The sequence below is a fragment of the Mesoplodon densirostris genome, chromosome 8, assembly GCF_025265405.1.
Source record: "Mesoplodon densirostris isolate mMesDen1 chromosome 8, mMesDen1 primary haplotype, whole genome shotgun sequence".
NCBI lineage: Eukaryota > Metazoa > Chordata > Mammalia > Artiodactyla > Ziphiidae > Mesoplodon > Mesoplodon densirostris.
This window is the reverse complement of record NC_082668.1, coordinates 25,943,472-25,960,529: the sequence shown is the minus strand read 5'-3', so window position 1 is coordinate 25,960,529 and position 17,058 is coordinate 25,943,472. Positions and strand designations below refer to the sequence as shown.

At 33.0% G+C, this 17,058-nt stretch overlaps 1 protein-coding gene across 1 annotated transcript in view; it reads right to left on the bottom strand.

Moving 5' to 3' along the window:
* Positions 1 to 17,058, bottom strand: part of ERBB4 (erb-b2 receptor tyrosine kinase 4) — a 728,717-nt gene that overhangs the window by 381,256 nt on the left and 330,403 nt on the right. Inside the window, exon 3 of the mRNA XM_060107375.1 lies at positions 2,453 to 2,587. Within this exon, the coding sequence (XP_059963358.1) occupies positions 2,453 to 2,587 (135 nt within the window). The remainder of the gene's footprint in view (positions 1 to 2,452; positions 2,588 to 17,058) is intronic.

The following is a 17,058-nucleotide window of genomic DNA, read 5'->3' as shown; positions in this document are numbered from 1 at the left end:
TCACATTTAGGTCTTTAAACCATGTTGAGTTAATTTTATATATAGCATAAGATAAAAATCTAACTTCATTTTTGTGTCTGTGGCTATCCAATTTTCCCAACACCATTTGTTAAAGTGACTTCCCTTTTTAAAATAATATTTATGCCAATTACTATTTCAAACTGTATTACATATTAATCCCACTGTTAGAATACTTTATGTAATATAATAAATAAGTATATTACTATATCACATAAAGTATGCTGATAGGTGTATTTCAATATAATTTATTTTGTTGTAATCCTTTATAATTTATTTTATAAATTTATTGATTTTATACATATTAATTGATGATATAAAATATTCATTTTGAGCCTATTTATTTATTTTAAATATTATGAGAAGGGGGTTATGGGTTCACCAGACTGCTACAAGGGTCATGGTCTCAAAAAATATTAAGAATTCAGAGGTTGTTCCAAGAATTCAGGCAACAGACGAAGTCTTGAACTAGAGCAATGGTATTAAAAAATACGTACAATGAAGAAATAGGCAAATTCGGCATGATTTAGCAATTAAATAAATGTCAAGAACCAAAGATAAGGTGAACTCAGTGATGCCTACCAACGTCTTAACTTGGGTGATTTGATTGGTTGGTGGTGGGTAGTTCTGGAACTTAGTGGGGAAGCTGAATTTAAACCATGAGAATTGCCAGTAATCACCCATGGGGAGAAGGTAAATGAAGAAACTGACTCATGATAAAGCCAAGGAAAACCAATATTCAAGACCAGCCAATATATTATTATCAGATATGGTATCATGCACTGTATATAATGTGTCAGCAAATAAAACTCATATGTAAAGAATAAAACTTCAACAAGCAATTGGTGGTTAATCTGTAAAGAATCATTTGTTATGATTCTACTCTGCATTTATAGTTTTTGTACCTGCAATTATTTGCATGCAAAAAAAAAATTCAGCTACTGGTGCCTAATTATAGCCACAAACATCCAAATTTGCCCTCAAAAGAATAACACAAAGAGATACCATCTGTGAAAGTGCAGTAAATCCCTCACACATTTCCTGCTCCACATACTGTAAGGCTGGTGGACACATTCCCTTTGGCTTCTGTCTTGGGCTTTATTCTTGCCTGATCTCATTCATGCATTATAGGCTAATAACTAATAATCTGAAAGTCAGTAAGCCTTTCATCTTATCCAAACATTATGATTTTCTCCCCTCATATAAAATTTACTACGGTATGGGCAGACTGAAAATTGGAAGCCATGTCTGAAGCACATCATTTGCTTTGTTAGTGTGGACAGATACAATTTTTCATTCACATGTAATTTTACAAGGTATGCAACTTGAACACTGTTGAACAAAGATGATATCTCATACAAATTTCTGCTTAAAGGTGACAAGCAAATTATGTTACTTTACTTTTTAAAGAAAGTTTTAGACACTTATTAGAAACGCAGCTGTCAGTTTGGTCAAGTATATTCATATTTCTCTGTTATTAGGACCATCAAGAAGTTTAATAATTGTCCCTTGGAATTTGATTTCCTACAAAAGTGCTATAACACAATCAGTACTATTGCAAATAATCATTGAACTGTGTGAAGATAGTTATGATTTCAGATGGGAAACATAATAATAGATGAGAAATATAAAACACAGGGTAATTATTGATAAAGATTCTGTTCTCATACATATGTCAGTAATAATAAATGTGGGGACAACATAGCCTGCTGTATGAAAATGAAACAGATTCCCAGCAGAATAATTTCCAAAGACTTTAACAAGAGCTCAAATATTACTTGCTTATCATTTAATCATATTAAACACTTTGAATCTAATAAATCCTCTGTTGTAGAAATACTATACACTTTAAGAATGGGAAATTGGCTAGTTTATTAGGCTAATGACTAAAACCAGAATTTAATATATATTTCTTCGGTATGAAATATATATTTCTCCATTCTATTTATAGTGTTTAGAATTGTCATAAGGTATTACCATGAAGGTTTTAGGGGTAAATGAAGGCTTAGCAATTCTAAAATTTTCACTGGTTTTATTTCTTATCTAAAAATTTCAGTTAATAGGAAAGTACTTTTTGTACTACTACCTTTTTCTCAGTGGTGTATGAGTCACAAAGAGTTGAAGTAGCAGTTACACACCAGCCTTAAGTTTATGGACAATGGGCCACATGCTTAGACATTAGAAATATGGTAAAATAATTTAGATTTAGCAAAAGGGATCAGGTTAAGAAAATGAGAATTTGTAAAGGGGGAATATCATTATAAAAAGAGAGTTAATTAGAAGCAAAAAGAATGTCCTGTCATACATAACTAAACATTTCAATGGATGCAGTCAAAATTCAAAATACTATTAATGACATGATAAACATAAGCCATTCTTGTGAAAACAGAGGTAGAAGAATCTTTTGAGACATTAAAAAGGATAATGTACTCACATCCTGTGCTACCATTTGTTGACACCAGAGTCAGGTTGGAAGGCCATGGATTCCGAACAATATCTTGCCAATGAATTGTGTCTGTATAACAAAGAAACTTGTTCTGGTCTACATAGACTCCACCATTTAGGATTTCTGTATTAAAACAAACAAACAAACATAGATTGTTGTCAAACTTTTTGATGATAAAAGGTAGTCAATAAAAATGATTTACTGTTAAGCTATTTTCAGTGTTAAATTACAGTTACTTTGTTAATAGCCAAGATATCTTTAAAAATATCTTTTTCCTGAGCCATATAGGTTGCAGAAATTTGAAAACATTGAACAATACAAAGAAAACAACCACTCATAATTCAAGCACTCAGAGAGAAACACACTTCACTTTTTGGTACAGATGCTATCAGTCTTTTTTTATTTCCTCTGAAATTGGAATGATATTGCATATAATATTCATAACCTGCTAGTTTTGTTAATACTAACTGGTGAGTATTCAATGGTAATTAAATATTATTCTATGTTATTTCCAAGCATATAATATGTCAGGGTATAACTTAAACAGTACTTATTTAACCAATCCCTTCTTAATGGTAATTTAACTTTTTTACCTCTGATTAGTTCTTTAAAATTTTTTCTATAAATAACATTCACATATTGTGAATACTTTTAAGACAGATTGTGAATATTTTTAAGACTCTTGCTACAAATTGTCAAATTTCCCTTAAAAATATTGTTTCAGTCAATGTGACATTGACAGGAATCAGTTAGGTAAGTAATTAGCACAAAGTGGAAGCCAAAATTAATGCTTCAATCACAAAAGTGTTCTTTGTTCATCTCAAATGTAGTCAACAGAATTGCCAATTATTCGTTAAGAACAGCACAAAGCAAGATATCATAAAAACGCTCTGGTTCATTAGAATAAGGGCAAGATTGTGGGATTATGTGTATCAGAGCCAAGTTTTACTTGATTCTCTATTTCACTACTCTAGCCTTAATCAACTAACTTGTCCTCTCTGAACAATGGCTGATCATATACATAGATTCTCATTGAGATAGCTTTAGGTTATCCAGAAAAAAAGTAGATATTCCCTCTGAAAATACTATTCGTATCATTTTAAGAAATTGGTGAGAAATACACATAGCATCTTCCTACCCAATATCTACCACATTTTTTCTTCTTGTCCAATACAAGAACAAGTTAAGAGAAATCATATATCAGTCCATAAAGCATCCAGATACAAATAACAAAAGTCCAATTAAAAGTAATTTATATAGATAAGGGATGATTTTTCTCACAAAATAAGAAACCTATCAGAGGCAGTGTGGATATTAGTTTAGCTGTTTTGCAGTACCCACAACCTGCTATGTATGTTGGCTTTATTCATTCAAGGCATAAGATGGCTGTTGCATCTAAAGGTGTTTGTTTGAATTCAAGGCAAGGTAAAGACAGAAGAGCAAGCAGGAGACTTCCTCCTGGTGAAGCTTCAACTTTCGATTTGGAAAGACATGCTTTCCCCAAGGATTATGTCTGCATTACACTGGCCAGAACAATATCCCATGGCCATTCCTACTGCAAAAGAGGTTGAGTGAGCAAGTATGTAGGTGAACATATTGTTATTCAAACAACAAAAGCCAAATGTGCAGGGGTGTTACTGAGGAAGAAGAGGTCCATGATACTGGGAAGGCAACTAACTCCATCTCTTGTGCTGGCCTTAAGAAAATCATCTCTCCTGTGCAGTATCCCAAGCTAAACCTTTAAGAGTCCCCTTAAACCAAAAAGGGGCATAAAATAATGAATGGGGGCTTCCCTGGTGGCACAGTGGTTGAGAGTCCGCCTGCTAATGCAGGGGATACGGGTTCGTGTCCCAGTCCGGGAACATTCCACGTACCGCGGAGCGGCTGGGCACGTGAGCCATGGCCGCTGAGCCTGCGCATCCACGTCTGGAGCCTGTGCTCCGCAGTGGGAGAGGCCACAACAGTGAGAGGCCCGCATACCACAAAAAAAAAAAAAGAATGGAAAATACCATAAAAATAGGTATTTGTGGAAGTAAGATTGGTGGTCACATATAAAATGCTTTACTACTTTGCATATATAAAATCCTTGAGATTAATTTTGACATTTCAGGGGTTTCCACATTTAAAATCAATCCCATTTCCATCATTATTCCTTTCACTGACTATTGGATCCATTTCCTCAAGTGAGGGGGAAAAAAAAAACAAAGAAATTAAATCATCTTTCTACTTCTAAAACCCAGTTCATTCCTTTTCATGACCTAACAATACAACCTTCATCAAAGCAGAGGGGAGATGTAAGATGTAATAAAGATTGTGAAGATGGATTTCTACACTAATGTTTGACATTAAGTCTCTATCTAAGAAATGTGACGATCTCATACTAATAGCTTTCTCATGAGACATTAGGTGATGCTCTTCTGCTCTAGGAATAATTCTTCATTAGGTGACAAAGAAAGGAGATTTTGACTGCTATCCAGGAAATGAAGGTTATTTTTCAGTCTACATTTGGAAAAGTTCTACTTAAAAAAAAATGTGAAGAGAAAAGGTAATAGCTCAAACATTGTAGAAAGAGTATATTTTTCAGGAGTTACATTTTAATTCAAATAGTTCATACTGACGGATCACAGTATCCATCTACAACTTCCAATCTAAAAATATTCAAATAGACTCAAATTATATTATACTGAATAATAATCACATCAAATCCTGTTCTTTGATAAAAATTAATCTGTTACCAATGTTGACATTTGTTTCTTAGAAATACTCTGTTCAAGAGCTTGGCTTATACTTGGAAAATGATTTAGAAAAGAGGCAATAATAATTCAAGTATAATCTTACATGTTAAATTTTTAAATTAAGACTACAATCATGATCAATCTGGATGAGACTTTTATTCTGAATTCAAAACCCAACATCTGCTAGCAATTCTGGATCAGGGGGATTTGTAAAGTTTTAGCATTTAATAATGTATATGTATATTTTCCCTGAAAATAGTCTTTTTTCTGTTATGTTTGTTTTAGACCATAATCTGTAGTTGAATGTCATAACCTCACAGTCAGAAAGTGTATATTTTATTGATATTTATAGAAGTTTTTATGTACATTTCATCTTATATTTTCTTTTGATCAACTTGATTACTTAAACGTGTCAGAAAATAATGTCAAAATTGCACTTATTCATTTATATGGTTTACATTATTTTATAAATTTATACAGTGTTAAAATATTAATTTAATATGGTTCTGTGGGGAAATATTCAGTTAGATTTATTGCTGGATTAAGCAACTTCTAAGGAAAGGTATTGACCTGCAAGAAAGTTGTTAAAAGACACAGATTATTTGCTGGACAAAAGGGATAGCTAATGTGTCTGCCTTCACTGATTATAAAGGCTTTTTTAAAGTTATATGTTTAGATTAGAAAAAGGAACAAAGACTGAAAGAGAATCCAGGATGATACCAGAAAAGTGTCCAGCTGTACTTTAAATCTACCTTTGCAAACAGATTAGTTTCTATCAGTTTTATTAAAGATTTATTAGAAAGTACCATCTTTGTTACACCAAGAGTTTCTATCCCTTTAGCATGAAATAAAGTGATTAATAATTATATTTTAAGATGGTGACAAAAAGACAGTTTCTAAGGAAGATAGGCAAATGAGACCCAGACTTTATTGATATTCAAACAAGGATGCCTGGAAGTGTGGAAGGACTCAAAATGTAGAATAACTAAGAAGTTCAAGGTAATCTCATTACATTGAATTTCACTTTCCCTGTAGGAAATATATCACAGTAAATAAAGAGAGACACAAATAGTTTCTTGGTCATTGAAACAATTGGTAGAAGAAAATCTGTTATGAATTTTCTTATCATATTATATAAAAATATTTCCAGCAAGTTCACAAAACTATGTCTCCTTTAAAAATGCCACCATTAAATATAATAAGATATATTAAATACAACTTTCTATGAAAAAATGTATAATTTCATTTCTTAAAAAACTCCACTAAACACCTAAATATGTTTGTGTCTCAAACACTTCCTACTAGATTAATACATGCAAGTCAAGTAAAAAAAGAAAGAAAATAAATAAACATGATTTGTAACTGAAATAATTAGACTAAACTACATGAAGGCAAGGGCTATTTTTCAGTGCTGTATCTATAGCATCAAACTTGGAGCAATATTTAGTCAATGAATATTTGTTAAATTGAACTGAAAAAAATTGTACCCTGATATTTGTCACCAACATTGATCAATTAACTTCTGTTATAGTTCCTAATTTTAAATTACATTCTGACAAAATCAAAGAATGAAAGTTATCTTTTTTCCATAAACACTCTACAGTTGATTTTTTATTGGTCCTACATTTCATTAAGCCAGGGGTCATTTCTGTTTTGTTCAAAACTCTATCCCCAGTGTCTATCATGCAAGGCACAAGCCAGATACACAATAAATGTTTGCTTCATAAAAGAAAATATAATATCTGGAGTATAAAAAAATGAAATACATATATAATTTTGAGGTTAGAGTTTTTATAAGTTGAAAGAGAAATAGCTTTTATTACATAAAATGCTGATAATTGATAATGTGCAAAATTACTGCAGGCAGTACATTTAATATTTATAAGGTACATTTAGATATATTCATTGGTATCCCTAAACCTATTTTGTGTACCAAATTCAGTTATCATTTATCAGGTGAATAATGATGATTATGAGCTATGCCAGACAGATAAAATTCTCCCAAACTTGTACAAATTACCTAGCATGTGCTACACAAAAGTCTAAATGCATGTTTTTATATTGAACCATAAATCTACCTCATATTTTTCCTTAAATTACTTTGTAGAAAGCTGTAAAGTGTCAATATGACATTTTAAAGAAGGTGTAAAGTACTTGTGTCTCAGAGGTCCAATCCACAAAGTTTGTACATTTAACCATTTCTTCCCTCGATTCTCATCTGCATGAGTCTAATAAAGAAGGAAATGTTTGTGTTATTTAAATAGTTATTTTGTGCTTTTCATTTCTTTTCAAATGCTAGTTATTATAGTGAATTTGGGGGATGAGTTACCATTAAGAGAATCATTGACATTTTGCAAATATATCCTCGCAAAAGAAAATGTGATAAAATACTAAATCTTGGCTGTTTTTTGCCCCTGCCCTGTAAGAAATAGCCTGATTTTAATGAAGCATCCCTGCTGAAAATACAGATTAATATGGCCTTCTTACTAGGTTTAAGGAGTCAACAAAATTGCTTTGACCCCCAAGCACAATTCATAAATAAGACTGAACGTCTTTCTCTTTCTTAAAAATAAAGATTATAATTTTAAATGCAGTTAGCCATATTTCACTTTAGTTTACGTGATCAGTATCAATAGTAAACATTTTACCTCTACTCACAAAGCTACAAGCACAATGATATAAGAAATATCTAATAAGCAAGGATGAAATACTTAACCTCAATCCCTGACTGCATATTTAAATGTCTTGTTTTGCATGGGTGCATTTACAGGTCAACCTTAGAATTAAAATGATAATAAAAGTAAATAAAGATTAGAAATATTGCACTTGTCTAATTGGGAATGTCTGAATAATGCATACATCAGAATTCTATTGCTTATCCAAGCCAAAGGTCACAATCAAGAAGTCAAAGTCCAAAATGGCAAAAGCCCATATTCAAGATGAAGCTACAGGAAGCAGTTACTGGATTTTCTCAGACATAAAGTAATGTATCTTTCTCACTGTCATCACCTTAAGCCACGAAAGTCTGTTGGCAGATAATGATACAAAAGTAATATAGCTCACATCATCTACCTGTGATACTTAATACATCATCTCTAGAATGGACTTGGGCCAGAGATTCCTGTATCTTTCCCAAACCCAGACCTTTCAGCTGGGAGCACAATGAATTGCTGCTACCCCACTGGGTCAGCCCTCAAGGTTCATTATTAATAAGCTGAGACTCTAAAGGCTAATGAGAACCGGGTGCTTGAGGAGACAATGGCTCATTCATCATCAATCAAGCTTTGAAGTTTTTATACAGATGATTTAAGGAGAGTTGAAGTGTGCAAAATTGAAATGTCACATTTGTATTGGGAGTGGGGAGAGGGTGATAATGTAAATGAGTGATGTAACCTTCTGTATTTCAGCTCGATGATCAGAGTCAAAAGCTCATGGATGCGGATACTGGATACCGAATGTTAGGAAATTACAGTGGACAGTTTTTCAAACAGAGCAAGGCAATTTCAAGAAGAAATTATTAGATTCAATGACTGAAAGTTAGGTTAAGATAGAAAATAGTGGCAAAAATATCTTGATTTCAATTGAATGGAGCTTAGTAATTCTCTCCATAATGTTCCAATGTACTAATACTTCAGGATCCAAAACAATTCTCAGCTTTCAATATATTGTAGCTTGAGTCCTAGCTCTGCTGAGAAGTCTACTATGACCATCTAGTTTTCAGAGCTGAATTGCCTCTAACTTTTATGATATTGATTATCTGAACCATTCACCTAACAGAAAAAATACCACCTTATCTTCTTTATTCTTTTGTATATTGTCTCCCCTATCATAATGTAGGTCTCTAGAGGATAAGAACCATGACATACATCTTTCTGTGGCCCTGGTACCAAAGAAAGTGTCAAGCACATAGTAGAAATTCAAATGGTTTTGATGATTATAATGATACTGACATCTTCATAACATGACTAACATTTGTAAAAAGTTCTTAGTTGCTTAATTAATAACATAAGTGTAATATCTTCTCCTTATGCACTAGATGATGTTTACATTATAAACTACATAAAATATTGAATACAGTTTGTGTGATCTTAATGTATCAGTTATTTCTATCCATTAGGAAAGTAGTAATCCATTTAAACATTCATATTCTCTGGAAAAATTTAAAAATAAATTTTGTCTTGTAACTGGCTTTAAATTACAAATACAGAATTTCCTTCTCAAATTGTTCTCTTACCTCGTTATATAAAATTCTATGTGTGTGTCAACGTGTTTGATATTTTTCTTCTAATAATTTCTCCCAAACTTGTACTCCCCCTGTATGTCCTTATTTCCATTACAATCAAAATAACATGCTGTAAAAGTCAATTAGACTCAAAACTTGAGATTTATAATTAATATTTCCAGCTCAATATTTAGTCAGTCACGACACCCTAAATAAAATCCTCATAATGTTTACTTTAATTTATCCCATTCTTTTTTATATTCCCTGCTCCTTCTTAATTTAGGTTCTATTATCTCATACCAGATTCAACGTTTTGCTTCTAACCTACCATCTCCATGAATCCATCTTACATATTAAAGTCATAATGTATTGTATACTATAGCTAGATATATAGAAAGATAGAAAGAAAGATAGAGAGGTAGATAGCTATACTATAGGTAGGTGGGTGTGTAGAGAGATTGATTAATATTTCTCTATTAGGGTTTTGAGTATGAAAGCACTAATATTAAATGTAGTTAACTGGGTAAAACTAAGTTCAAAATCTAGTTTTTCACTTGCTAGATGGGTGACCTTGTATACATTTATGAGACTCCATTTGTTCAACTCTATAATGGGAATATTGTAATCATAGGATCTGTCACACAGTTGTTGATTATATTACACTTTATATTTAGTAATTACTCAAATAGCCATTCACTGATTATGTTGTCTCTTAAAGAGGGTCCCTGCAAGCAGCCACAAGACAATTATACAATACTTACATCTCATTGGTATGAATTCAGTCATGGAGCCACAGGTGGGCATGAAAAGCAGGGAATCACAGTCTTTGTACTGAGTGTTATATGACTAGCTAAAATTTAAAACTTAGATATAATGGAATTGGGAGACAACAAGCAGTCTCTGCCATAATGACTCAAAAGAAATCTCTTGGTATCTTATATATACTTATAAAACATAAATCTTGTGAATTGAACAGGCATAAAGATTTTTTTGCAAAATTTGTATTGAAGTACAATATACATACATAGATGTGCATATATCATATGCAATGTGTTTTTACAAACTGAACACACTTTTGTGCTCAGCACTTGATCAAGACATAGAACACTCCAGCATGACAGAAGCCTTCCTCATATTTCACTCCTTATTGAAACCTTTATCCTGGCTTTGAGCAAGATTGCTTTCACATAGTTTTGTACTTTATACATAAATGGGATAATAGTGACTGCATTCTTCTTGTCTGACTCCCTTTTGCTCAACATTATGTTTGTGAAATTCACCCATATTGTTCATTTTCATTGCTGTATGGTATTGCATGTTTTGTCTATTTTACATTGATGGGCATTTGGGTATTTTCCATTTGGGCTATTACAAATAGTGCTGCTAGGAACATCCTAGAATATGACTTTAGTGACCATATGTACACATTTATGTTGTAGACATAAGTAGAAGTGAAATTGCTGGACCACAGTGACATTTTTCCAAAGAGCTTTTTGCCGATTTATATCCCCAAACATAGGATATGAGAAACCTACTTGCTTCTTCACCTTGTCAACCCCTGTTTTTTTTTTCTATCTGTTTCTTTGTAGCCATTCTAGTTAGTGTTAAGTGGTATCATTTTAATTTGTACCTCCCCAACGATTAATAAAGTTTGGCCTCTTGCATACTATTTTTGAAGTATAATTTTTTAACTCAAGAGGTTTATTTCCATTTACTTAAAAATGGATCTTCCTATGTGTGAAACATTTACAAAGTACTGAGGTAAACCTGATCTCTATTTGAGGTTATTAGGAAACAATTGAGTAATTAATGTATCAGATGTTACCCTCCTAACGGTTTAATTTTGGGAGGGGGGATCTGACTCAATGTTTTGAAAATGATATTTTACAATATATTAGAAAAATACATTAAAACTATATCAATAATTATAAAAATAAAGAGCAAAGTATGGTTTCTATAAGTTGGATGTAAAAATTCACATTAAGTGAATATCTCTCTGATAAAAGAGATGAACACAATCAAAATTATATAAAAAAGAATGAAAAATTCACTATTTTCTTGTTATTAAAATAGAACACTCCTTTACATAAAGATCAAATATTAGTATGCCCTTATCAACCAGAAAGCCTTCATTACAGACAACAATCCTCTTAAATAACTGCTTCAACCTTCCAGAAAATGTAATTGCTTCAGTAGAACAAATTCATAGAGTTCAATGTTTTCATTACCAATAAGGGGGAAAGTCATATTAGTGCCCAGAAATGATTTGTCCCTTTTACTTACAGGCTTTAATACGATAAGCCTGGGATAAACTACAAGGTCACTTTCAAATATATCACCTACGATATTAGTTTGTATAGTTTTAATAACTCTTCTCAAAATGTGTGATTTCTTCACTACTTCTTTAGAGTATTTCAGAAAAGTATGATTTCTCTTGATGACAGTAACAAATAATATTGCTGTATGTGTTTGTTGTTGGCAAGTTAAGACTTGCAAATAAAAAATAAAGCAAGAGAAAGCAGAATGATTTAATCTTGTAAAATGATTATAATACGATTTTAAGTTTCAAGATTTTTAAGAGGTTATTTAAAATTAACAAATACATGGTTTGGGGGCCTGGGTGTCTCTGCTAAAATGTCTATATGTTAAAGTAATGCTGAAGATAATAAATAAAGACAAAATTTTACAAAATAAAGAAGTCATAAAATAAGAGTGCAAAGAAGCAGATTCTAGAACATTTATAAAACCTACAAGTAGGTCTACATTGACTTCTTTTAAGTAGAGTTTTAATCTGGAGACAATTAGAAAAAGAATGATTGAATAGGAGTAGCCATCATTTTGTAAAGCACAGATTTCAAAACCTGAAATATCAGATATCATGGCAAAATAGAAAGAGAAATAGCTTTGGAGTTAGATTGGTTTGTATAAAGTTTTAAATTACTATACCTTACATGCAGGAAAATGAACAAACCTTAAATTCTGTTTTTGTTTGTTTGTTTGTTTTTTTGCAGTACATGGCCTCTCCCGTTGTGGAGCACAGGCTCCGGACGCCCAGGCTCAGCGGCCATGGCTCACGGGCCCAGCCGCTCCGTGGCATGTGGGATCTTCCCGGACCAGGGCACGAACCCATATCCCCTGCATCGGCAGGCGGATTCTCAACCACTGCGCCACCAGGGAAGCCCAAATTCTATGTTTTTTAAATGTACATGTATATGGTGTTTGTGCATCTGTCTCCATGCTGCCACCATCCAGACAAAGACACAGAATATCTCTATCACTCCAGAAATTCCTCCTTGCTCTTTCCTAATAATATGTTCCCAAATCCACTATTCTATCACAATTATTAGTTTTGCCAGTATATAAGTTTATATAAATGTAATAACACAGTATGTATACTTTTCTCTTGCCTTCTTTTACTTAAAATAGTATTTTTGACATTTATTTATGCTGTTGCCTATGTTAGTAATTTGTTCATTTTTATTGTGTACTATTCCTATATATGAATATGACACAATTTGTTTGTAGATTAGTTCCTATTTTTTAAGCATATTTTTGCTATTTTTACCTGTGTGATTTCAGACAATTTAGTTTAAATTTCTATTCTATTATCTAGAAAATAGGAATAATAATATTTAATTCATTGGTTTACACTGAGAATGACAATTATGTATATAAAGCACCTGGTACATACTAGGTCCTCACAAAATTTTAGCTATTTCAAAATGTGTTGTGAATGTAGTTCAGGAGCCACCTTTGTTCAAAGTATTTAAACATATGTGCACATTGAATAAAGTATTGGATCTTTTGGGAGGAAAGAAGACCAAATAAAAACTTCTGAGAATCATACAAAATTTTCATAAGTTAAGCTTGGTGCTTGGCATAATAATTTTAGAGCTAGATATATTAAGCTAAAATATTTTTAAATGTACTTGCAAAGTTGACTAATAAAAATTGGGATTATCTGTATTTCATAAGATAAACTGTTCCTGAGGACAAGATCATAAATTCTGTAAGTTATTTCCCCTATAATGAGTAATCCTGAATATCTAGTTGGGTTAATCCTTTGAGTCATTTCTTGTCATCTCTGTAACTATATTCCATGACAGTGCTTAGAACTGTTAGATTTCCTTCAGTTCAGGTTGGTACATAGTTCACAGGTCACAAAGTCTCTGCTGGTAATTTCCAGGTGACCTTTACCTCGGTTGCCACCACCACTGTGCTTCATAGAAATCAGGGTAAAATCCAAAGGGCAGGGACAAGTAAACTGAGCTGTCCTCTTCCATATCCTATGGCTCCTAGAAACACCACTCTCATTATTTTCATATTGTGACATCTGATGTCATAACAGATGGCTCCACTATTCAATGGTGTAGCTCTGTAACATGTATTTGTCATGTCTTCTAAATTAAGATATACTTTTATCTTAGGATGCTTCCATTTTTTCAGGGTTAATAAGTATGATTTAAAAATTATCTGGGGGGGGGGCTTCCCTGGTGGCGCAGTGGTTGAGAGTCTGCCTGCCTATGCAGGGGACATGGGTTCATGCCCCGGTCCGGGAGGATCACACATACCGTGGAGCGGCTGGGCCCATGAGCCATGGCCGCTGAGCCTGCGTGTCCGCAGCCTGTGCTCCACAATGGGAGAGGCCACAACAGTAAGAGGCCCGCGTAACCCCCCCCAAAAAAAAATTATCTGGGATATCTGGCTGCTCTTTTAGGATGGACATGAAGAAATGACCCAAGTGCCAAGATTCCTAACCATGTCAGATGGTTCAGTCAACTTGAGAAGCTGACATTCAAGAAGGAAAAACTACTGGGATGTAAATATCTGCACAGGCTATGGGGTCAGACTGGGTAACCATGACACCCCCATAGATCACCTGTGAGATAACATTAGTTATCTTCCCCAAGTCTCAGTTCCCTTATCTATAAAATGAGGATATGGATATTAATATTACCTCCCTCACAGGGAAATTGTAAGGAGAAAATGAGTTAATACATGTAAATGCTCACCACAGTGTCTGTTATGTGGCAAGCATTCAATTGATGTATTATTATTATTATTATTATTATTATTATGACTATTAAGAGGAAGATAAGAAAAGTTCTCTGGTAAACTGATTTCTTCTATCCTGCTTGATAATTATCTCTGCTCCCTCTTGTAAATACACTTTTGAGAGAGCTAAACTGGGGCAGGATTATTGGCCAAGTTAGAATATGCAGGTTTGCATTTGCTCATTTTTAACAATTATTTTCAACTTATATAAGTTTTAGATGCCCTTTTAGGAGCATAATATATGTTCTAGAAACTCATAAAATTACTTAAGATGCTAAATTCAGAATTTTCTTTTTTTGGGCGGGATTCCTATACCCCGAAGACATAAAAAGGAGACACAGAATAATAAAGCAAGGTGCCAAATGCCTCACACACAGACAGGGATCAAACTAGGATTCAAGGGCCTATCAGGTTCCAAAGCCCGCTGTTAATCACCTCACTCTAATACCTCTTGGTAATACTGCCATTGTTTGAATATATTTATAATCCAATGTATCTCTCAATGTATCCCTGTATCTCTTACAGAAGTCCTCTGAGCTAATAATTAATAGTCTAATTTTACAGATGAGAAAACAAGTTTAGAGAGGTAAGTAACTGGTAAGTGTTCTAGAGAAATGTGATTCCAACTCATTCTAACTGCTGAGTTGGGATCCTGCTTTTAAACTTTTTATTCTATACTCCCTCCATAATAGGAAGAAAAGACTGAGAAATCTAAAGGAAAAAAAAAGTTTAAGTAGAGATGGAGCATAACTCTAGCTTACGTAATCTACTCCTAAGTATAATTAAGAAGTCACAGTAATTTCCCTGAAGTCTTTTAGAAAATACTTTATTGAGTTGAAAGGTAAAATTATGCTTTTAAGGTATCTTTTCTGCATGAAAAACTGTGTATTTAAAAAAAAAAAAAACATCCTGGCTCTGTTAGATATTTGGACTACATCCCAACCTCTTCATTGGAGGTGCTTTCCTTTTGCCTCTGTTGAAAGTAGACAATAGGAAAGGCAGCACAATAAAACTTCAAGAATTCAGTCTATTTAAGGAAAAGCCCTTGAATTCAGTAAAAAGACTGAATTAAAGAAATGAAAGGCAATTTTATTATATTCAAGTACTGTGGGAACTCTACCTGTGCTTATTTTTTGGAAGCTTCACTTTAATGAATAGGGTAAAATGATTTTTAAATACCTTATCCAAAATCATAGCCAAAGTAGAATCTGCCTCTATGTGCTTTACAACTGCATTTCTAAAGATATGAAAACGGGTAGTTTAAATGTGTAGGGCATTTGGTTCTCCTAAACAAATCTGCATTTTCCATGTAATGTTTTTTCCTATTAATTGTTGCTGAACAATTAATACAAAGAGAGCAAAAGAGCAAAACATTCAAATGAATGAAATCAAATCAATGAAAGTTTATTTTAGCATTAAGTTTAAATCCTAATCATTTTAATGGCAAGTGAGGTAAAGCTCACATGATTAAACGAAAAGGAATTCAAAATTAAAACAAATGGTAAAATGTAGATTTATCAAGGTATCTTCTTTGCAGGTAACAGTGCTGAATTGAATTGTACACCACTCGATATTATAAGATGACCAAAATATTTTCTTGGGGCATAAATTTTTAAAAATTATCCTCCTGGGCTTCCCTGGTGGGGCAGTGGTTGAGAGTCCGCCTGCCGATGCAGGGGACATGGGTTCGTGCCCTGGTCTGGGAAGATCCCACATGCCACAGAGCGGCTGGGCCTGTGAGCCATGGCCGCTGAGCCTGGGCATTCGGAGCCTGTGCTCCACAACGGGAGAGGCCACAACAGTGAGAGGCCCGCGTATCGCAAAAAAAAAAAAAAAAAAAAAAAAAAAAAAGAATTATCCTCCTTTCTTTGATATGATTTAATATATTCATCTTTAGATATGTCTATCAGGTAACATTTTTAATTTTAATAGTGGAAAAGGAGGGAGGTGATTTTACTTGGGAGTTTGGGACATTTTATTATTATTTACATTAATTTCATAAATGTACTGAGAAAAGAGATAAGAATGTGATATATTATATGTAGATGAATTTTTATTCTACCCCTAACAAAAGGATATATTTAATTTCAAAGACTTCATTATTTTCCAAATATAAAGTCCTTCACTAAAACTTTCTCACATATAAAGTAGAATTACATAGAAAATTAATCTCCTGTGATAATCTCTATTTAAAGTTACCTAGTCTCGGATACAAGGGGAAAAAGAAAGACAAAAAAAAGGAAGATCAACTTGATCAGCATAAAAATCTGGACTACCATTGGGAATGTTAGCAGGAGTACCACTAGTGCCTTCAGTTCTGCTTTTACCATTGTTACATATACATTTTTCCTTATAATTAAACAACAACAAACGTATTTTTTACTCAAAAGCTATCATATTTTGAGAATTGTTCCTAACAGTTTTCTAAGTGGCCCTGGTCCTCTATTCTCATTTTACTTTAAAGCTTAGAACAATTAGATGGCAACATCTGGCAAATATTGCTCCAAACTAGATGCTAAACATAATTATTTTAAAAGTGTGTTTGTGCTGAGATCAGAAATTAAAAAAAGAATATTATCTTT